Here is a 22716-nt window from a genome sequence, read left to right on the forward strand (position 1 = left end):
AAACCACTGATGCAGACCTTTGGAACATCTACATTTAATCCATAAATCCATGTAATATAGCCTACACCATCACAATAAATCCATTATTTATTTTAGACAGGTCTAAAGAAACATGACAGAAGAACAGAAAAGCATACTCTGAGTTGTCCTTATGTTAGGCCCTGATCTGGCTATGCCATATGGCTGTGGGTTACACTAGTTCATTTAGCAGACAAGATTTGCTTAGAATTCCATGGCATTATTTTATATTCTTTTATAGTATGAAGAATACAATAGAACATTGCTGAATAAAATAGAAATTATATTTTCTCCAAACTATTTGAGGGAGTGCGCACATTCTGTGTTGAGCGGTTAACAAATAAACAGGTACTCCTATAAGCTTAATTTAGTTATTTATGTAACTTTAGTTGTGATAAAAATGTTGAGCTATATGTTTCGATTTTTAATACATTCTAAGGCTGCATGATGCGACTCTAATAATGATTTGAAAAAAGTCGCATGAAAGTCATGAGCTCTGCTTTGTTTTTTGCACAGGCTGTACACACTTTATCAGTCTCTCATTCACAATTTGAAAAGCACTTGATAATGCCTCAAATTTCCCGGCTACACCACCTTTGTGTGGCCGTAATGCCCCCTAAAAAAATCCATGCCTTTTGAGGCCAGTGGCCGTTGTGCCTTTGGGTTGAATATAATAATTATAATTCCCTTCTCCCGGTTCTGTGCCGAAGCACCTCTCACTCACATGGCTCTCAGTCAGGTGATCAGGTCTTTCTCACAGGCTACAAGTGAAGACAGACACATCTGGGACGTAACTGCGCACATCCTTATCCAATTCTGAGGCGCATATTGAAGATATTGGAAGAACTGTCAACATTTACTTTTCGTCAGCCAACAAGATGAGTAGGCCTAACGAACAGCAAAAGCACTAGCCTATGTCAATCTACTATGACTTGACCTATTCTATTCTATGCGAGAAATAAATATTCCAAACATAGTCTGGGACAGTTGTGGGATGTGATAGATCCCAAATTAATACAACCACTAGCATTTAAAAAAAAACTGTTTTAAGCAATGAGCATGACGCAACAGATGAGAACGTTTAGCTTAAAATTTTGATAAACGATTAGGTTATTTCTTCACATTATAACACGGCAGCAGGCTACAGTATAAGCACGAATGTTCCATTAGCAGGAAAACACCATTCTCAATTATGCATGTAATGCTTTTATTATAAAGGTGCATTTTTATGGTGAAAATGATCTTCCCCAAACTTGAAACTCTGCGCTGCGTATGCCAGTTAGGCGCTACACCCGTTGTAAAGCTGATTAATGTGCTTCATTTTAAGAAGTTATTTGGCTACTTTAGTTGCGATACAAACCTTATCAAAACATATAGGCCTATGGGCTAGGCTACATGAGGTGTGCGACTATGATTTGAAAAAGTCGCAAAAAAAGCATGTGCTGTTTCTTGCCTTAAGCTGGGCATCATTCACAAGTGATAATATATAATTTACAAGTGATAGGCTAATATTGTCACCCATCACACTATTCTTGATTTAATCTTGTCTTTACATATACTAAATAATGTGTGAAATTTGTTTTGATTTAGAATGGACCATTATCATGCACCTATCTCGAAACTGATGCTTAGGACCGTACGTCAAGCAGTGGTGCAGTTAAAAGGCCACTCAGTCACTTTTAAGCTCTCACCAGTGTGCAACCCGTCCAAGCAGTTCAGTATCAGCAAAGCTTTCACTGCTGATGACCTAGGTCTCACAGAGCACTCCTACCGAGTGGAGGCTTTGCAGAAGCGTTACCAACACCTCCGAGGTCTTCCCTTCAAGACCTTCACCAAGGCCAGTCCCTTGGTCCCGATCGGCTCAGATCACCCCCACCTGCTAACACCGATGGAACTGGTGTGCATGGGCCCTCAAGGTGGACCTGTTTCAGTCAACACAAGACTTGGTTGGGCATTACAAGCGCCTGCCAACTTCCCGTCCAATTCCAGCAAGGAACAGAAGTGTCTGTTCATTTCCACCATCTCTTATTCAGATGACATCTTCCGCCATGTGGAGAAGCTGTGGCAGATCAATACTCTGACTTACTGCAAGGAGAAGATAGCGACCCGGTCCAAGATCATGAGGCTATCCGCACCTTTGAGACCGACACCGTACGTGTGACTGTTGTAGATGTTGCATGCTACGCCACTCCTCTACTCCGATTAAGGACTCTCCATGCTTGAAAGCACCCAAGGAGGCAGTCTTGGCTCATCTGAGGAGCACCGAGCGACGCCTAGCCAAGAACCCAGTGCAGGCAAAGATCTACTGCCAAGAAGTTCAGAAGCTAGATCCTGCAGGCTACGTGATCAAGCTCCCCCCAAGAAGAGGTTGACTCGGCAGAGGAGACCTGGTACATCCCACACCATCTGTTGCACCACAACGGAAAGAACAGGTTCACGTTCAACTGTTCCTTCGTGTACAAGGGCCAAGTTCTTAATGAACTCCTCCAACCAGGACCCACCTTGAATCCTTCCCTCCTTGGCAGCCTCCTGAGATTCAGGCAGCACACAGTGGCTATCTGTGGAGACATCAAGGCCATGTTTCATCAGGTGCACCTGCTACCCCAAGACTGAGGCCTTCCCCGATTTCTGTGGAGGGATCTGAAGAGTGACCAGACGTTTACAAATGGCAGGTTCTTCCTTTTGGCATGACCTGCAGGCCCTGCAGCGCCACATTAGCCTTGCAGCAACATGTGTGAGATCACAAGGATGGTAACGAGGATGTGCTACAGATAGTGGAACATGCCTTCTACATCGACAATTGCCTTCATAGCCTCCCTGCATCCCAGAAAAAACACCAAGTCGAGGACTCTGCCACAAGAGGATTTGAGATCCGTAAATGGGCGAGTAATGTCCCGGCCATTGTTGAGCATCTCCAGAAAGAAGCAAGATCTGAGAGCACAGAGGTGTGGCTCTCCCAAGACCGTGTGGACCCTGAAGAGCCCACATTAGGACTCTGCTGGCACTGTCTTACAGACACATTGGGTTCAAGTACTGCCCTGTGTTGGAGCCGACGCCCAACATGAGGACCATCTACTGTAGTCTTGCCAGCCTGTACGACGCCCTGGGATATATCATCCCCCACACGACGAGAGCAAAGATTCTGTTACAGGAGCTCTGGAAGAAGGAGAGGAGATGGGACAACCCACTCTTACCAGCACCCCTACTAGACCAGTGGAAGGAGTGGTAGTGCGAACTAGGTCACCATCCCTAGGTTTTATGTCCCTCCAAACATAGACAGCGCCGCAGTGACCACCGACATCCACATCCTCTGCAATATTTCAGAGAAAGCATATGGATCTGTGGCCTATCTCCGCACAGAGGACGACCAAGGACAAGTACATGTCTCATTCCTCGTGGCAAGATCTCGAGCGGCACCCAAGCGCCAACTCTCAATGCCCCTCCTGGAGCTGAATGCATACTGAGCTTAATTTGGAGGTCCGCAGGACAACCCTGTGGTCAGATTCAACAACCGTCTTGAACTGGTGCAAGAAGCGTTGGACTTTCTGGATATTACGAGGCCGGGAGGCCATTCGACAACTTCACCACACCTATCTGGAGTATAGGAAATGGCGAGCAAATCCTGTCGTCCCAAAGATGGCAGACTTACCTCCATCCTGCCTCTGGCTTTACAAGCCGCCTTTCTAGTCTACCAGAGACTGTTTTTGTCCATTTACAGTGAAGATGGAAAGACGTACAGAGAAGAGGTGGGGAGTCATCTTTAAGTGCCTCACCACTCGCTGCACCCACCTCGATCTCCTGACCAGAATGGACGTAGATACCTTCCTGATGGCTCTCCGCCACTTCATTGCCTGATGAGGAAAACCCGTCGAGATCCTGTCGGACAATGGGACCAATTTCCGAGGGGCGGACAGAGAGCTGCAAGAGGCCTTCACGGCCCTCAGGCCTGCTCTTCAGGAACAGCTGGCTGAACAGAAGATCAGTTTCCCGTTCAACCCCTCGAATACACCGCATTTCAGAGGCACCTGGGAGAGGGAGATAAGGTGTGTGAAGAATGCTCTTTGTATAACACAACATGAAGATGTCCTCCTAACAATCCTTATGGAGGTGGAAGGCATACTGAACTCCAAGCCCCTTGGCTATGTTTCAGCAGACGTAGCAGACCTGGGATCCAGTTACACCTAATCTGCTCTTGATGGGGCGACATGATGCTTCACTCCAACATGCCATATATGCAGACTGAGACGTTCTCGGACGACGCCGTCGGAAGCATAGTAAGGTCCTGGCTGACCACTTTGTACCCACTTCATGCGGAACTATTTGCCAAGTCTTCAGCAGAGGCAGAAGTAACGGAAGGGCACACCAGACTTGAAGGTTGGACAAGTGGCCATGATAGTGGATCCTCAGCTACCACGAGCATCATGGCCAATCGGACAGATAGTGCAGACGATCCCAGGGAGTGCTCCTAATCTCAGCTTGTTACCTGTATAAAAGACACCTGTCCACAGAAGCAATCAATCAATCAGATTCTAAACTATCCACCATGGCCAAGACCAAAGAGCTCTCCAAGGATGTCAGGGACAAGATTGTTGACCTACACAAGGCTGGAATGGGCTACAAGACCATCGCCAAGCAGCTTGGTGAGAAGTTGACAACAGTTGGTGCGATTACTCGCAAATGGAAGAAACACAAAATAACTGTAAATCTCCCTCGGCCTGGGGCTCCATGCAAGATCTCACCTCGTGGAGTTGCAATGATCATGAGAACGGTGAGGAATCAGCCCAGAACTACACGGGAGGATCTTGTCAATGATCTCAAGGCACCTGGGACCATAGTCACCAAGAAAACAATTGGTAACACACTACGCTGTGAAGGACTGAAATCCTGCAGCGCCCGCAAGGTCCCCCTGCTCAAGAAAGCACATATACATGCCCGTCTAAATTTTGCCAATGAACATCTGAATGATTCAGAGGAGAACAGGGTGAAAGTGTTGTGGTCAGATGAGACCAAAATGGAGCTCTTTGGCATCAACTCAACTCGCCGTGTTTGGAGGAGTAGGAATGCTGCCTATGACCCCAAGAACACCATCCCCACCGTCAAACATGGAGGTGGAAACATTATGCTTTGGGGGTGTTTTTCTACTAAGGGGACAGGACAACTTCCCCACATCAAAGGGACGATGGACGACGCCATGCACTGTCAAATCTTGGGTGAGAACCTCCTTCCCTCAGCCAGGGCATTGAAAATGGGTCGTGAATGGGTATTCCAGCATGACAATGACCCAAAACACACGGCCAAGGCAACAAAGGAGTGGCTCAAGAAGAAGCACATTAAGGTCCTGGAGTGGCCTAGCCAGTCTCCAGACCTTAATCCCATAGATAATATGTGGAGGGAGCTGAAGGGTCGAGTTGCCAAACGTCAGCCTCGAAACCTTAATGACTTGGAGAAGATCTGCAAAGAGGAGTGGGACAAAATCCCTCCTGAGTTGTGTGCAAACCTGGTGGCCAACTACAAGAAACGTCTGACCTCTGTGATTGCCAACAAGGGTTTTGCCACCAAGTACTAAGTTATGTTTTGCAGAGGGGTCAAATACTTATTTCCCTCATTAAAATGCAAATCAATTTATAACATTTTTGACAGGCGTTTTTCTGGATTTTTTTGTTGTTATTCTGTCTCTCACTGTTCAAATAAACCTACCATTCAAATTATAGACTGATCATCTCTTTGTCAGTGGGCAAACGTACAAAATCAGCAGGGGATCAAATCCTTTTTTCCCTCACTGTAAAAGCCAGTTAGATTTTAATTTAGAATATCGCTAAATTGAATTAGATCTACAAGGACATTTTATTGATCTGCCAGTAATTGTACAGCCAGCTGGGTTCTCAGTACATCGCGCAGATAGGTATAAAGAACTCTCTGGGAAGAAGAAAGGTGGAGGTGTACTGTATGTTTCATGATTAACTACTCATGGTGCAATTGTGGTAACATACAGGAACTCAAGTCCTTTTGTTTGCCTGACCTAGAATACATCACAATCAAATGCCAACCGCATTACCTCCCAAGAGAATTATCTTCGGTCATCGTCACAGCAAGCCGATACCATGACGGCTCTCAGGGAACTACACTAGACTTTGTGCAAACTGGAAACCGCATATCCTGAGGCCGCATTTATTGTAGCTGGGGACTTTAACAAAGCAAATCTGACAAAAACGTTACTGAAGTTCTATCAACACATTGCCTGCAGTATTCGTGCTTCAAAAACTCTTGACCATTGTTACTCTACCTTCCGGGATGGCTACAAGGCTCTCCCCCGCACTCCCTTCGGCAAATCAGACCCCGACTCCATTCTGCTCCTCCCTTCCTATAGGCAGAAACTCAAACAGGAAGTACCCGTGCAAAGGTCTATTCAACACTGGTCTGAGCAATCGGAATTCATGCATCAAAATTGTTTTGATCACGAAGACTGGGATATGTTCCGGGTTGCTTCTGAGAATAACATTGACGTATACACTGACACGGTGACTGTGTTCATCAGGAAGTGTATAGGGGATGTTGTTCCCACTGCGGCGATTAAAACCTATCCAAACCAAAAACCGTGGATAGATGGCAGTATTCGCGCAAAACTGAAAGTGCGAACCACCGCTTTTAACCACGGCAAGGTGACTGGGAATGTGGTTGAATACAAACAATCCAGTTATGCCTTCCGTAAGGCAATCAAACAGATAAAACGTCAGTACAGAGACAAAGTGGAGTCGCAATTCAACGGCTCATGCACGATTACAAAGGGAAAACCAGCCACGTCGTGGACACCGACATCTTGCTCCTGGACAAGCTAAACACCTTCTTGATCGCTTTGAGGATAACACAGTGCCACCAATGCGGGCCGCTCCCGAGGACTGTGAGCTTTCATTCTCTGTGGCAGACGTGAGTAAGACATTTAAGCGTGTTAACCCTCGCAAGGCTGCCGGCCCAGACGGCATCCCAAGCCGTGTCCTCAGAGCATGCGCAGACCAGCTGGCTGGAGTGTTTACGGACATATTTAATCTCTCCCTATCCCAGTCTACTGCCCCCCTTGCTTCAAGATGTCCACAACTGTTCCTGTACCCAAGAAAGCGAAGGTAAAGGACTATCACCCCGTAGCACTCACTTCTGTCATCATGAAGTGCTTTGAGAGGCTAGTTAAGGATCATATCATCTCCACCTTACCAGATACCCTAGACCCACTGCATATTGGATTTACATTGTAGTAAAGTTTCCCTCTGTACACAGACCACATGTATACTCTATTTCATCATTAAAACTCATAGACTAGGCTTCTGTGTCTGTCATCACTCTTTGACCAGAGTGCAGTCCGGAATCCGTCTCCTCCCAGTGGCCATTCCACACATTAGAGAGTAGCAGACTCCGTTTTATAAATACTTTTTCAAAGTAACATTAGTTAAGTAAACTATATTTTTCATAATGGTACCTTTACTGTAGCTTAACTTCTTTCAGTGTTAAGTAATTGGTAGCTTGGTAAACAATCTTTTCAGAGTAGCTTCCCCAACACTGGTAGCAATCATTACCAACAGGATAGGTCGATTAAATCTATACAGATACTATGTCAATGCTGTACTTTACCTATGTGAATCTACATAATACAACCCTTTTATCCCTTACTGAGGCAAAACTTGAATTAACCAATATGAAATGGGGTGATTTCTGTATTTCTGGAACCGTCGGCTGTTCACTCTCCTGCTGTAACAGCCGAGGCCCATTACAGAGAATGGGCTGGCAGTAGGGAGGAAGACATTAGGGACAGAGAGAGGGTGGATGCGTGGCTCTAATGGGTGCATTAGACAGCAGAGAGTGGAGGTGAGATCCTGCCCTATCCATACCAGGGTATAAAGGGCTGGGTTGACGGGGGGCAGCACTCACACCCACAGTCCAATAAGACAATAGGAGCAGAAGAGTAGTCATCCAGTGACCTGTCAGTAGAGGAGACTGTACCGTGAGTTAGGGAGACTGTGGTGGGGGTATTGGTTTGGCCTCTGCAGACATCCAGATTTCACTTAGATTCATAACTGAGAATTGCCATTTGTGCTTCATTTCAACCCAACACAAGAAACTGCAGTGGCAAATTAACCTTATTTTCAGCCATTTATGGACAAAACACAGTCGACATGACATACAGTACCAGTCAAAAGTTTGGACACACCTACTTATTCAAGGGTTTTTCTTTATTTGTACTATTTTCTACATTGTAGAATAATAGTGAAGACATCAAAACTATGAAATAACACATATGGAATCATGTAGTAACCAAAAAAGTGTTAAACAAATCAAAAAATATTTTATATTTGAGATTCTACAAATAGCCACCCTTTGTCTTGATGACAGCTATGCACACTCTTGGCATTCTCTCAACCAGCTTCACCTGGAATGCTTTTCCAACAGTCTTGAAGTAGTTCCCACATATGCTGAGCACTTGTTGGCTGCTTTTCCTTCACTCTACCGTCCAACTCATCCCAAACCATCTCAATTGGGTTGAGGTCGGGGGATTGTGGAGGCCAGGTCATCTGATGCAGCACTCCATCACTCTCCTTCTTGGTCAAATAGCCCTTACACAGCCTGGAGGTGTGTTGGGTCATTGTCCTGTTGAAAAACAAATGATAGTCCCACTAAGCCCAAACCAGATGGGATGGCATATCGTTGCAGAATGCTATGGTAGCCATGCTGGTTAAGTGTGCCTTGAATTCTAAATAAATCACAGACAGTGTCACCAGCAAAGCACCCCCACACCATAACACCTCCTCCTCCATGCTTTACGGTGGGAACTACACATGCGGAGATCATCCGTTCACCCACACCGCGTCTCACAAAGACACAGCGGTTTGAACCAAAAATCTCAAACCTAAAAAGGACACATTTCCACTGGTCTAATGTCCATCACTCGTGTTTCTTGGCCCAAGCAGGTCTCTTCTTCTTACTGGGGTCCTTTAGTAGTGGTTTCTTTGCAGCAATTCGACCATGAAGGCCTGATTGACACAGTCCCCTCTTAACAGTTGATATGTCTGTTACTTGAACTCTGTGAAACATTTATTTGGGCTGCAATTTCTGAGGCTGGTAACTCTAATGAACTTATCCTCTGCAGCAGAGGTAACTCTGGGTCTTCCATTCCTGTGGCGGTCCTCATGAGAGCCAGTTTCATCATAGCGCTTGATGGTTTTTGCGACTGCACTGTCTTAAAATAATGATGGACTGTCCTTTCTCTTTGCTTATTTGAGCTGTTCTTGCCAAAATATGGACTTGGTCTTTTACCAAATAGGGCTATCTTCTGTATACACCCATACCTTGTCACAACACAACTGATTGGCTCAAACGCATTAAGAAGGAAATAAACAAATTAACTTTTAAGAAGGCACACCTGTTAATTGAAATGCATTCCAGGTGACTACCTCATGAAGCTAGCTGAGAGAATGCCAAGAGTGTGCAAAGCTGTCATCAAGGCAAAGGGTGGCTATTTGAAGAATTTCAAATATAAATTGATTCCATATGTGTTATTTCATAGTTGTGATGTCTTCACTATTATTCTACAATGTAAAAAAGAAAGAAAAACCCTTGAATCAGTAGGTGTGTCCAAGCTTTTGATTGGTAGTGTAGGTTGCAATTAAATTGACCAAATCAAATGCAGGTTTTCCAACAAATGTCAATACTAAACATATTACATTATAATTACATCATTATAGGTGGAATGGCATAAGATAATGTAATGAAATAGTAAAATGTTGTTAATGAAAGAAATCAGCATTCATTCTACAGACAGACACTTGCAGTCCCATGTGTTACACCACTGCTGTTGCACATAGAACTGGCTATTTATGAGAATACATGGCAGATTCCCTCTATTCCCACAAGCTGGTCCAGCATCCTGTTTCTGTTATTTTTAGAAACTCTGAAAAAGTGCATGCACTCAGACAAATCTGTCTATCATATTGTGAATAGTAATTGTGATATTGTTCAAGGTTTATTTGAAATAGCAGCAGCACCTGTGGTGCCAAGGAAATGACCAGATGCCAGGGTTGACAGTGAGAGTAGTGGGCCTAATAGTTTACAAACACCTCCTTCCATAACGCGTCAACAGTAGGAGCACCTGTGGCCACTGTATGGATGGGTAGGCTACTTAAAATGTATGTTAAATAATGGAGAGGAGCTCCTGCATAAACGGAAATATTGGGACTTATCCACGACAGTCTAAATTACGCAAGCTGCATATAGTGAAAGGTTTATATATCTGTTAGAAAAATTATAATCAAAATTGTTAGAATGGGACTGACAACACACATGTTGACAAGCAGTGCAGTGATGACAGGCATTTGTCATGACAGCAGATCGATGCACATTTGCACGATGTAGGCATACTGTGCGCAATTTTGATTGATTCGTACGCAATAATTCCAATGTAGATAGTTTGTCCTTACCTTCCTCAATAGTTTAAGCACGTCGGTTGCCTGATCTATCCTGCGATCACGGAGCAGCTTTTGTATCTCTCGGATCCATGCCACTCGCCTCACGTAGGGACTGTGATTGGACCGCCTCAGCATCCCCGGCAGTTTATCTGATTTCAGCATCATTGTAAACAGAATGTCGCCGCCGCCTCGAATTCCACCTTTGTCGCCTTCTCCTGTGCTATCAAGATGCTTGCAACGCCTTTTCGTAAAATTCTCATTGTCCAGACTACTCTGTCTGCTTAATCTAGAACCCATATTTAAGTGTTTATATCGACAGTATTTTACAATTGCACAATGCAACCATAATACATTACCCTGTCTAAACTCAGAAATATAACCCAGTTCAATAGCCCATATATTATCTGTAGCCTATAGCCTATTATTGTTGTCAGAAGACAACATCAAATACAGACAGCTACACAGCACAATATTCCTGATTTACCTGTTACCGGATATTCAATGACTGTCTATTTCGCCCGTGACACATTTACGAGGAAAGACGAATGCTCTGTTTATTTTATGATCTCTGATGGTCTACGTGTGCCAGCAGTTGATGCTCATGCCTTTACGCTGTTGTTTAGGTTTGTGCAGTGTTGCACGGCAGACACCAGACTCGTGGCGCGCATAACCAATCACAGCCTTCTTGTGCCATTGCGCGCCCTACGAAGTTACGACACGCCCTTCTCACGACTTCAATTTAGGAAGGTGCATGGTACGGACACAGAGTGCACAGCCTTTATTAGGACACACCTGTTGTGAATAAACTCTACCACCTTAATTTACTGTGACATTGAGCTGTAATTGCATTAAACCTTTTGCAGCAATCACATAGATTGCATGGGGGTTGTTTATTATAAAAATGATCAGTGAGACCAGTTTTTAATGTGGAATAAACCACAGAGTTTGCGTTGGGGCCACAGTGCTTTGTTGTTTTACATGAATTCCCTAGATTAGGCCAAATGTAGTCACAGGGGCCATCAGGGGTTCAGAACAGTATGCAGCTAAAATAGACAATGGTAAGCATATAGAAATAGAATCCTACTATTTAGATTATATTTCTATGGGTGAGCTGCTGTCCAATCCATAAGGGAGCATATGCTGTGCTGTGCATTTGAGCAATATATGGAAGTAAATTCATCATCAACTATAAACTGTGTGATTTATGCTATCAAATTGATTAGGATATCATTGTTTGATATTGAGATTCATTTTTGAAAATTGGAATTCTGTCAAGTGTTATGACATGGTTGGCAATGATGAAATCCTGTATAATTCGTTGTGAAATAAGCTACTGTGTGATTAAATTAAAATCACTGTAGACTCCTTCAAAGAGCATATTATACATCTAATAAAGGATTAAAATGAACTTTACAAGTTTAAAATGCAATGTGAAAAATATTTTTGTCTCAAAAATCTTGGTTTGTTAACTATTTGTTAACTGCTTGTTAACTCATTGTCTGGGTTTTAACCCTCTGTTCGGTCTAGAATTACATGGCTACCCCAATTCCCATCAAGTCGTATCCAACTACCTCGTATGTCTCCAGTGTTTGTCTGGCCAAATATGGTATGTCTGGCCAAATCAACATTACTGAACACAGAACACGTCATTTGATTGAGGCAATGTGCTGTTGCGTGTGCCAAAGCTGGTTATGGCAATTTAGTGTTGTTATAAAAATGATTACACATGCTGATTAGGCTATGTTGATTACCGGTCAATTACAGAGACCAGAACACGTGGTTGAGGCCGAAAGTAAGGAGTTTTCTATACTGTAAATCAGTTGCGCTGCTGGACACCACAGGACTAGGCTAAATGTTACTATGTAACTCATTACAGTGTTCAGTAACTCATTACAGTGTATTGTTGTTCCCTTCTGAACAGCTTAGTTCTAAAGTGTAGGCCACATATCAGATATCAGGGTTACATCTATTATGTAAGTGTTTCAAAATGGTTGATAAGACAAACTCTTAATATAATTATTTTATAACACAATGTACTTTATGGTGAAGAGTACATTGATGTGGTTGCCACATTTTCTGTGTAGACAGATTTTTCACTTTAAAATGTATTTCAAAGTTTAACCAATAGCAGAAACTGTCATTTGAAATGTTAAACTTTGAAATCAATGGATTTTGTTTGGTATACACATTTTTTACTTTCCATGACATAGACCGACCAGGTGAATCCAGATGAAAGCTATGATCCCTTATTGATGTCACTTGTTAAATCCACTTCAATCCGTGTAAATGAAGGGGTGGAGACAGGTTAAAGAAGGATTTTCAGCCTTGAGACAATTGAGACATGCATTGTGTATGTGTGCCATTTAGAGGGTGAATGGGCAAGACAGAAGATTTAAGTGCCTTTGAACAGGGTATGGTAGTATGTGCCAGGCACACCAGTTTGTGTCAAGAACTGTGACACAGCTGGGTTTTTCATGCTCAACAGTTTCCTGTGTGTATCAAGAATGGTCTACCACCCAAAGGACATCCAGCCAACTTGACACAACTGTGGGAAGCATTGGAGACAACATGGGCCAGCATCCCTGTGGAATGCTTTCGACACCTTGTAGTCCATGCCCCAATGAATTGAGTCTGGGGCATGGGGGGTGTAACTCAATATTAGGAAGGTGTTCTTAATGGTTTGTACACTCAGTGTATATTTTCAATTTCTTGTATTTTACACTTAATTTTATGCTTCCTATGTAAGGGAGACCAGGGTTGGTTGTCACAGCGTTTGACACAGGGCTGTGTGATCATGTCAAGATAAAAAAGTGTGTCCTCTATAGGAGGGGCCATCCACGTGGTCACTTCAGGTCAGGATCACAAAACATTGAGGTGAGAGGAATATTATCATTTTTCATGGGTGAAAGTAAATATTCACTTGAAATAAAGTGTATCATCATTTGACAAATGTACAATCACAAGGAATTCACACTCAGTTGGTAGAGCATGGCATTTGCAACACCAGGGTTGTGGGTTCGATTCCCACAGGGGGCCAGTATGAAAAATGTATGCACTCACTAACTGTAAGTCGCTCTGGATAAGAGCGTCTGCTAAAATGACAAAAATGTAAAAAAATTGACATCTTTAGGTTCTTATAGTCATCAATTTGCTACCTGCTCACTCAGCCTCAATCCCAGGTAGTAGGCTACCACTATTATCTATCAGTAGTTTTTGTTTTATTATGCTTGAGTTTAAAGTTTAATGGAGCTTGTCAAATAAAAACCACCATCTCGGTACCATTTTGTAACTCACAGAAATCATTAAGTGACACATGCAGTGAACTCAAGGGACAGCCTCTGACATCCACACAAAGGCAGGATGAAGCCTACTCTGGTTCAACAGTTTAGATTTGAGTCAAATATATCTGATTAAAAATCCACAGCATGCTCCATGGGGGACCTCTGCATTGGGATGATAGTGATGACATTGAGACACAATGCCCATGGCACTTCGCAGGTTCCTTTGACAGTGTTTCATCAGGCAGACACAGCACTAGGACTGACTGCATGCTGTATTAGCTGCTAAAAAAAGCCTACTACTTCTAATTATATAATACATTAAATCAGGAAGATACAGTACCTGTAAGGCTCCTGTCTAACTGTAAGATGTGTTGGTGTGTTGGTTCCCCTGGGTAGGAAAATGGTCAGGAAGTCCCTGGTGGCTGGCCTGGTGGTTTTGTTGGTGGCTGCAGTAGGAGTGTTCGTGGGGGTGTTCATGGGGGTGGGAAACAAGAACCCCATCTCACCCTCAGACCATTTCTACTCAAAAGCTGCCGTGGCTGCAGATGCTGGGACATGCTCTGAGGTGGGGAGGTAAGTCATGTAACACTAGCCAACTAATTCCCATTGATACAATGATTCATGGTACACGCTTAGTCAAATGACTGGACACGATTAAGCTCTACAAGGAGCATTAAGTGTGTGTGTGTGTGTGCGTACCAAGGGACATCCTGAAGAGGAACGGCTCAGCGGTGGATGCATCTATCGCCGCTCTGCTGTGTGTTGGCCTCCTGAACGCTCACAGCATGGGCATTGGAGGGGGTCTTTTCTTCAACATCTACAACGCATCCACAGGTGAGTCAGTGTGTCCTCAAGACTCCACAAATGAAAAAATGCTAACAAACATCCATCTGTCTGTATTTTGTATCACTGCTTGACAGGGAAGGTAGAAACCATTGACGCGAGGGAGACAGCACCCATGAAAGCGACGGAAGACATGTTTGGCAATAACACCCAGCTTTCCCGGAAAGGTACCATTTTTACTGTTCTAGAATGTACGTCAGGTACAGGGTGGGCTAGGAAGGTTCTGTAGTTCAAACCATCCTGAGATAACAGTTGAACAGTAATATGGTAGCTGTCATCAGTGAGACGGGGATAGAGAGAAGATAACACTGTGTTTGAACCTTCTGTCAGCCTCTTCCCTGATCTTCCATCATTCTAAGGAACATTAGCTCTAACCTTCTGCATCATATGCTTTGCTAAGGGGGCAACAGTTTGATGTATCAAAATTAGGAAATGGGCTGATACGCATTTTAAATCGTTTGTGGGCATGATTTCAACTTTGTGCAAAAGGTGGTAAAGTCTTCTCTGCATAACAGGTGGATTGTCTATAGCCATTCCTGGGGAGATCCGTGGTTACGAGATGGCACACAGGAGACATGGCAGGCTGCCATGGAAGGAGCTGTTTGAGCCAAGCATTACGTTGGCACGCTTAGGTTTCCCTATAGGCAAAGCCCTGGCCAAGGCCATCTCCAAGAACAAGGAGGCTATTCAAGGAGATGCCAATATGTGGTGAGGACAGGAGAAAACAAATACTGAAAAAAAGTATTCTGTAAATGCTATATTACTACTACAACCACTTCTACAAATCGAATAATATTGACAAAGATAGACTTAAGTGATATGAATGGTTGATAATAGCTACCGTTTAATGACAGTGTAAATGCTCTATAACAGGGATGGGCAACATTGACAGGGGTGGGGGCCACAAAAAATCTGAACTCATCATGAGGGGCCGCAGTGGTTCGCGGGTCTGTGTACCCACATCCATACCCACACATGCAGTCAGTGCCGGCCCTAGCCTTTTGGGGGCCCTAAGTTACATTTTGTTGGGGGGCCCCCCCACCTTGGGAGCAGAACATTTTAGCAGCCCCCCTCTTGACAGAAGATAGAAAAATTTAAGTTTTAGAGTTAATTTCCTGCAATTCTACACATTTTGCCATGGGGCATAGAGGGTGTTCTACAGCACCCTCAGCAGCCCTACTTCCCGCGGCTATGGAAAATGTGGCAGTTTTAAAGCAAGTTTGCTGCAATTCTACCAATTTTACCATTAGGTGGAGATTTTTTTGTTGCAGTTTTGAATATGATATCTGAGTGACAGTGAATAACAAAATCAATGGGGGTCCCCTGGTCAGTAATATGACCATGATTACTACAAGTTTAGATTGCAGGCTAGACTAACTTACCAATCAAATGTTTTTTTGCTGACATGGGCTAATTGAGTAACATAACAAGAGAAAAACTTCTGATGCACAACAACATTTCGAAGTTGCACCTTGTGTGATCTACTATTCTAACTCTCAACATTAAGTCCATCCATGCTCTCTAAAGAACTGTAATAGGATTTTTAGTGGGGTTTTATCACAGAGTACCACATTGATATAGTGCAACCAATAAAATGTGATTACACTGATGTCCAAAATTCATGGCTTCCTCTGTGATTTATTATGATCATTGATGATTTGATTGGCCGCTGTAAACCCTATGATGACAATGCCATGGGAATGCTGGTCCTTTTATTCTACAGGTTTGTTTGGATAACTCCTGACAAGTTCTCTGCTCTTGTTTTTGTATTCCAGTGAAGTGTTCTGTGACTCCCAGAAAAATATCCTGAAGGAAAATGATATCATTACATTTCCCAAACTAGCAGACACCTACAAGAGGATAGCGGATGAGGGACCTGATGTTTTTTACAATGGGACAATGGCACAGACAATTGTGGATGACATCCAGGCAGCAGGTCTTTCTCTATTTCTTGTGCATTATAATATTATATTAAAGCTCATCATTCTTGCTGTAAACACTTTGATGATGATCAGGCGAGACAGATCTGATAGGCAGTTTGTCGATGTGCTTCTTGAGCAGTTATTATTTTCTCTTCTCAGGTGGGATTATCACCCTGGAGGACCTGCTGGAGTACCGGCCTGTGTTGAATGAGAGCCCACTGAAGCTGACCGTGGGGGAGTACACCATGCACATCCCAGACGCCCCCTCCAGCGGCCCAGTCCTGGCACTCATACTCAACATAGTGGACGGTGAGCAGCAGCCTAGATAACTCTGAGTCTGAACTCAGCCATGCAGACCAGAGGATGTCAGGTTTCCTTCCACTGTACCCCCTAGGACAGTGTTTCCGCCCCCTCCATAACCACCACCCCTCTACACTAATCCAGCTACAGCTAATTTACCAGATGCAGAGAGTGTGCTCATGGAGAAGATCATTAGCCATGCTTTAGACACAGAGGGGCATCATCATCCACCACTAATTGGCTGTAAACAAAACAGCTCACAAGGTCTCCCAGTTTCTCATCTCATCTTAAGAGAGATTTGCTGTAAGCTCTCTGGACATTATCTCACTGGAAATGAACTAAACTGCACTAGTCCCCTACATCTTGACATCAACCATAGCTGCTAGTGTTTGTGCAAAAACAAGGACGGAATCGGACGGAAATGACCCTGTGATGGAAACATTGAATTACATTAAAACTGTATCTTTGATAAATGAACATATAGTTCTGTTTTTTGGCTGATATATTAGATCAAAGGTGGGAAAACTACGGTCCGTGGGCCCCATATGACGCGCCAGCCGATTATTTTTTTATTTTTTTGATAATGGACCTATATAATTTCAAATAACTCCTATTTTTCTGGCCCGCAAATTAATTTTGACAAAAGAATCGGTCCCCAAAAAATCAGTGCAGCCCTCCGTTGAATTTTGAAATCCCCGATGACCCAATAGAGTCAAAAAGTTTTTAGATCAACATTTTTTGTGTGTTTTTTCTTCAGGGTATAACTTCACTGGCACAAGTGTCTCAACGGCCAAGAAAAAGACTCTGACGTATCACCGCATCGTGGAGGCTTTCCGGTTTGCTTATGCCAAGAGGAGCAAACTAGGGGATCCACGCTATCTCAATATCACTGATGTGAGAACCCTGATACACAGCCTTCAAATACAAAGTTTCACTCACAAATATACAGTACCAGTCAAAAGCTTGGACACACCTACTCATTCCAAGGTTTTTCTTAATTTTTTAAAATTTTCTACATTGTAGAATAATAGTGAAGACATCAAAACTATGAAATAACACATATGGAATCATGTTGTGTTAAACAAATCAAAATATATTTTATATTTGAGATTCTTCAAAGTAGCCACCCTTTGCCTTGATGACAGCTTAGCACACTCTTGGCATTCTCTCAACCAGCTTCATGAGGTAGTCACCTGGAATGCATTTCAATTAACAGGTGTGCCTTCTTAAAAGTTAATTTGTGGAATGTATTTCCTGCTTAATGCCTTTGAGCCAATCAGTTGTGTTGTGACAAGGTAGGGGTGTATACAGAAGATAGCCCAATTTGGTAAAAGACCAAGTCCATATTATGGCAAGAACAGATCAACTAGACAAAGAGAAAGGACAGTCCATCATTACTTTAAGACATGAAGGTCAGTCAGAACTTTGAAAGTTTCTTCAAGTGCAGTCGCAAAAACCATCAAGCACTATGATGAAACTGGCTCTCATGAGGACCGCCACAGGAAAGGAAGACCCAGAGTTACCTCTGCTGCAAAGGATAAGTTCATTAGAGTTACCAGCCTTAGAAATTGCAGCCCAAATAAATGCTTCACAGAGTTCAAGTAACAGACACAACTGTTCAGAGAAGACTGCGTGAATCAGGCCTCCATGGTCGAATTGCTGCAAAGAAACCACTACTAAAGGACACCAATAAGAAGAAGAGACTTGCTTGGGCCAAGTAACACGAGCAATGGACATTAGACCGGTGGAAATCTGTCCTTTGGTCTGATGAGTCCAAATTTGAGATTTTTGGTTCCAACTGCTGTGTCTCTGTGAGATGCAGAGTAGGTGAACGGATGATGTCCGCATGTGTGGTTCCCACCATGAAGCATGGAGGAGGAGGTGTGATGGTGCATTGCTTATGACACTGTCTGTGATTTATTTAGAATTCAAGGCACACTTAACCAGCATGGCTACCACAGCATTCTGCAGCGATACGCAATCCCATCTGGTTTGGGCTTAGTGGGAGTATCATTTGTTTTTCAACAGGACAATGACCCAAAACACACCTCCAGGCTGTGTAAGGGCTATTTGACCAAGAAGGATAGTGATAGAGTGTTGCATCAAATGACCTGGCCTCCACAATCATCCGACCTCAACCCAATTGATATGGTTTGGGATGAGTTGGACCGCAGAGTGAAGGAAAAGCAGCAAATATGTGGGAAGTGCTCAGCATATGTGGGAACTCCTTCAAGACTGTTGGAAAAGCATTCCTCATGAAGCTGGTTGAGAGAATGCTAAGAGTGTGCAAAGCTGTCATCAAGGCAAAGGGTGGCTAGCCCCCCTACCTCTACGGAAGCACAGTTCCCGCTCAGCCCAGTCAAAGCTATTCGCTGCTCTGGCACCCCAATGGTGGAACAAGCTCCCCACGACAGCCAAGTCACTGACCACCTTCCGGAGACACTTGAAACCCTACCTCTTTAAGGAATACCTGGAATAGTATAACAGTAATCCTTCTACCCACCCCACCCCCTCCCCTACCCCCCCATAAAAAATAAAAGGGGGTGATTGTCTCACTGGCTATCCTAAATTGAATGCACCAATTTGTAAGTCCCTCTGGATAAGAGCGTCTGCTAAATGACTTAAATGTAAAATGAATGAGTAGGTGTGTCCAAACTTTTGACTGGTACTGTATATACACAGTGCATTCGGAAAGTATTCAGACCACTTAATTTTTCCCACATTTTGTTACATTACAGCCTTATTCTAAAATGGATAAAATTATTTTCCCCCCTCATCAATCTACACACAATTCCCCATAATGACAAAGCAAAAACTGGTTTTTATAATTTTTTGTAAATTTATAAAAAATAAGAAACTGGAATATTACATTTACATAAGTATTCAGACCCTTTACTCAGTACTTTGTTGAAGCACCTTTGGCAGCGATTATAGCCTTGAGTCTTCTTGGGTATGACGCTACAAGCTTGGCACACCTGTATTTGGGGAGTTTCTCCCATTGTTCTCTGCAGATCCTCTCAAGCTCTGTCAGGTTGGATGGGGAGTGTTGCTGCACAGCTATTTTCAGGTCTCTCCAGAGATGTTCGACTGGGTTCAAGTCCGAGCTCTGGCTGAGCCGCTCAAGGACATTCAGAGACTTGTCCCGAAGCCACTCCTGTGTTGTCTTGGCTGTGTGCTTAGGGTCATTGTCCTGTTGGAAGGTGAACCTTCGCCCCAGTCTGAGGTGCTGAGCAGGTTTTCATCAAGGATCAAGTTCAATCTTGGTTTCATCAGACCAGAGAATGTTGTTTCTCATAGTCTGAGAATCCTTTAGGTGCCTTTTGGCAAACTCCAAGCGGGCTGTCATGTGCCTTTTATTGAGGAGTGGCTTCCGTCTGGCCACTCTACCATAAAGGACTGATTGGTGGAGTGCTGCAGAGATGGTTGTCCTTCTGGAAGGTTATCCCATCTTCACAGAGGAACTCCGAAGCTCTATCAGAGTGACTATCGGGTTCTTGGTCACCTCCCTGACCAAGGCCCTTCTCCCCCGATTGCTCAGTTTGGCCAGGCGGCCAGCTCTAGGAAGAGTCTTGGTGGTTCCAAACTTCTTCCATTTAAGAATGATGGAGGCCACTGTGTTCTTGGGGACCTTCAATGCTGCAGAAATGTTTTGGTATCCTTCCCCAGATCTGTGGCTCGACACAATCCTGTCTTGCAGCTCTACGGACAATTTCTTCGATCTCATGGCTTGGTTTTTTATCTGACATGCACTGCCAACTGTGGGACCTTATACAGACAGGTGTGTGCCTTTCCAAATCATGTCCAATCAATTGAATTTACCTCAGGTGGACTCCAATCAAGTTGTAGAAACATCAATGATGATCAATGGAAACAGGATGCACTTGAGCTCAATTTCGAGTCTCATAGCAAAGGGTCTGAATACTTACTGTATGTAAATAAAGTATTTCTGTTTATTATTTGTAATACATTTGCAAACATTTCTAAAAACCTGTTTTCACTTTGTCATTATGGGGTATTGTGTGTGGATTTTATTTAATCAATTTTAGAATAAGGCTGTAACAAAATGTGGAAAAAGGGAAGGGGTCTGAATACTTTCCGAATGCACTGTATTTGACTTATTTATTAAATAAAAAGATGGTTTGTAGTTGTTTACTGAATAGGCTCTATAATGACATGCTGTTGACTGCTGTCATTCATCTAATTCCTGTTTGATGATTTTATCTTCCTCCAGCTCATCCACAACATGACCTCAGACTACTTTGCTGACGGGATCAGGAGCAAGATCACAGATGACACCACTCATCCTGACAGCTACTACGAGCCAGATTATTTTGTCCCAGACAATCATGGGACAGCACACCTGTCCGTCATAGCTGAGGATGGAAGTGCTGTGGCTGCCACCAGCACAATCAATCTATAGTAAGAGTCCTACAAGGCAAGGCCTCCTCTGAGACAATAGGACTGATGAATACATAATGCAACAGGGTAGATTATAGATATCCAGAGACAGATCATTAATATAGTATACATGTGCACTCTAAACACCCTTTGTTGCCGATGGTCTTACTAAGAATGTTCTATTTGCATTTAACACAAAAATAACATGCATAGGTTACTTAACTCCTATAGTTACTCAACTATCATTCCTATCTTCAGTTTTGGCTCAAAAGTCATGTCCCGATCCACTGGCATTATTTTCAATGATGAGATGGATGACTTCAGCTCTCCATACATCACCAACGGCTTTGGAATCCCTCCATCTCCTAACAACTTCATCCAGCCTGGTGAGAATAGGAACTGAAATCGATATCCTTATTGCTGGTAGGCTACTGAAAGTTCTCAATTTACACATGGCCCCAGTTTGATCCTTGGCTGGTTTGTTTTATGAGAATACCTTTTGGTCTGAATATTTAGATCTCTCTCATTTTTAGGTAAAAGGCCTCTCTCTTCTATGTGCCCAACTATTATCTCTGACAAAGACAATAGAGTGAAAATGGTGGTGGGAGCCTCTGGTGGAACAAAGATCACCACAGCAACTGCCCTAGTAAGTCTTGATCCATACACATAAATGTACTCTCTAAAACAGATATAGCCTACACTAACACATGACAGCCATCTATCCTTACATAGTGATATTGTGATGAATCAGAGTACAAGTAGCTTTCTTTTCTCATTTACATAGGTGATTCTGAATTCCTTGTTCTTTGACTACGACCTCAAAAAAGCTGTGACACAACCTCGAATTCACAATCAACTCAACCCAAATATGACTGTAGTGGAGGACGGCTTTGAAAAGGTGGGTAATTCTGAACAATATTGCATCGTATATTGTTAAATTAAATAAAAATAATGTTTTATTGATTTGAAAAGGCATTTGGTAGCTCTGGAATATAATATGTGTGTGTGTGTGTGTATTTATTTGTGTGTTTATGTATGCATGTGTGTGTGTGTTTGTGTAAAAGAGTGTATTAGAAGGCCTGGCACAGAAGAACCATGTGACAGAGCTGCTGATGACTCCTGATTCAGTGGTTCAGGCGGTGGTGCGACAGGGGGAGTGGCTCTGTGCCGAGTCCGACCCCAGGAAAGGGGGCCATCCAGCAGGCTACTGAGTCTGACCTCACCCCTTCCTTCCCAAACCTGGAGTGTACCTCCATAAAGAGGCAGGGACAGAGCTATGTATCTGCAAAGACACGTGAACAATGCCTCAAGGTGACACAGCCACTCGTTCTTCAGCTGAAATTCATTTCAAGACAATATGGAAAATGACTTTACTCCACATCAATACCTCCTCCCTTCACACCAAATAATCGGCAGCATTTCTGCTTTTATTTCAGCATTATTTATCAATAACTTTTGTGTTTTGAAAAAGAAGTGAGGTTGCAACTGAGAATGGCATGTTTTAAT

General features: G+C 43.3%; 2 protein-coding genes across 2 annotated transcripts in view; one reads left to right on the plus strand and one right to left on the minus strand.

Annotated features, from left to right (window-relative positions):
- The window catches only part of LOC311144262 (leucine-rich repeat-containing protein 75B-like), a gene marked incomplete at both ends in the record, with an annotated part of 30611 nt that extends 19848 nt beyond the window's left edge, over positions 1–10763 (minus strand). Inside the window, one exon of the mRNA XM_084180273.1 lies at positions 10479–10763. Within this exon, the coding sequence (XP_084036399.1) occupies positions 10479–10763 (285 nt within the window). The remainder of the gene's footprint in view (positions 1–10478) is intronic.
- Positions 10764–14144: 3381 nt separating this feature from the next.
- On the plus strand, positions 14145–22421 carry LOC311144778 (glutathione hydrolase 1 proenzyme-like; the record flags this gene model as incomplete). The annotated part of the gene is made up of 12 exons (XM_084180890.1): positions 14145–14320; positions 14451–14581; positions 14668–14757; positions 15106–15298; positions 16366–16526; positions 16672–16821; positions 17570–17706; positions 21044–21231; positions 21469–21596; positions 21744–21856; positions 21995–22108; positions 22275–22421. Exons 1-12 carry the CDS (start codon positions 14148–14150, stop codon positions 22419–22421), a joined length of 1725 nt encoding a protein of 574 aa, XP_084037016.1. The 5' UTR covers positions 14145–14147.
- Between the last annotated feature and the right edge of the window lie 295 nt (positions 22422–22716).

This window comes from Coregonus lavaretus, assembly GCF_964263955.1.
Source record: "Coregonus lavaretus genome assembly, chromosome: 17".
Taxonomy (NCBI): Eukaryota; Metazoa; Chordata; class Actinopteri; order Salmoniformes; family Salmonidae; genus Coregonus; species Coregonus lavaretus.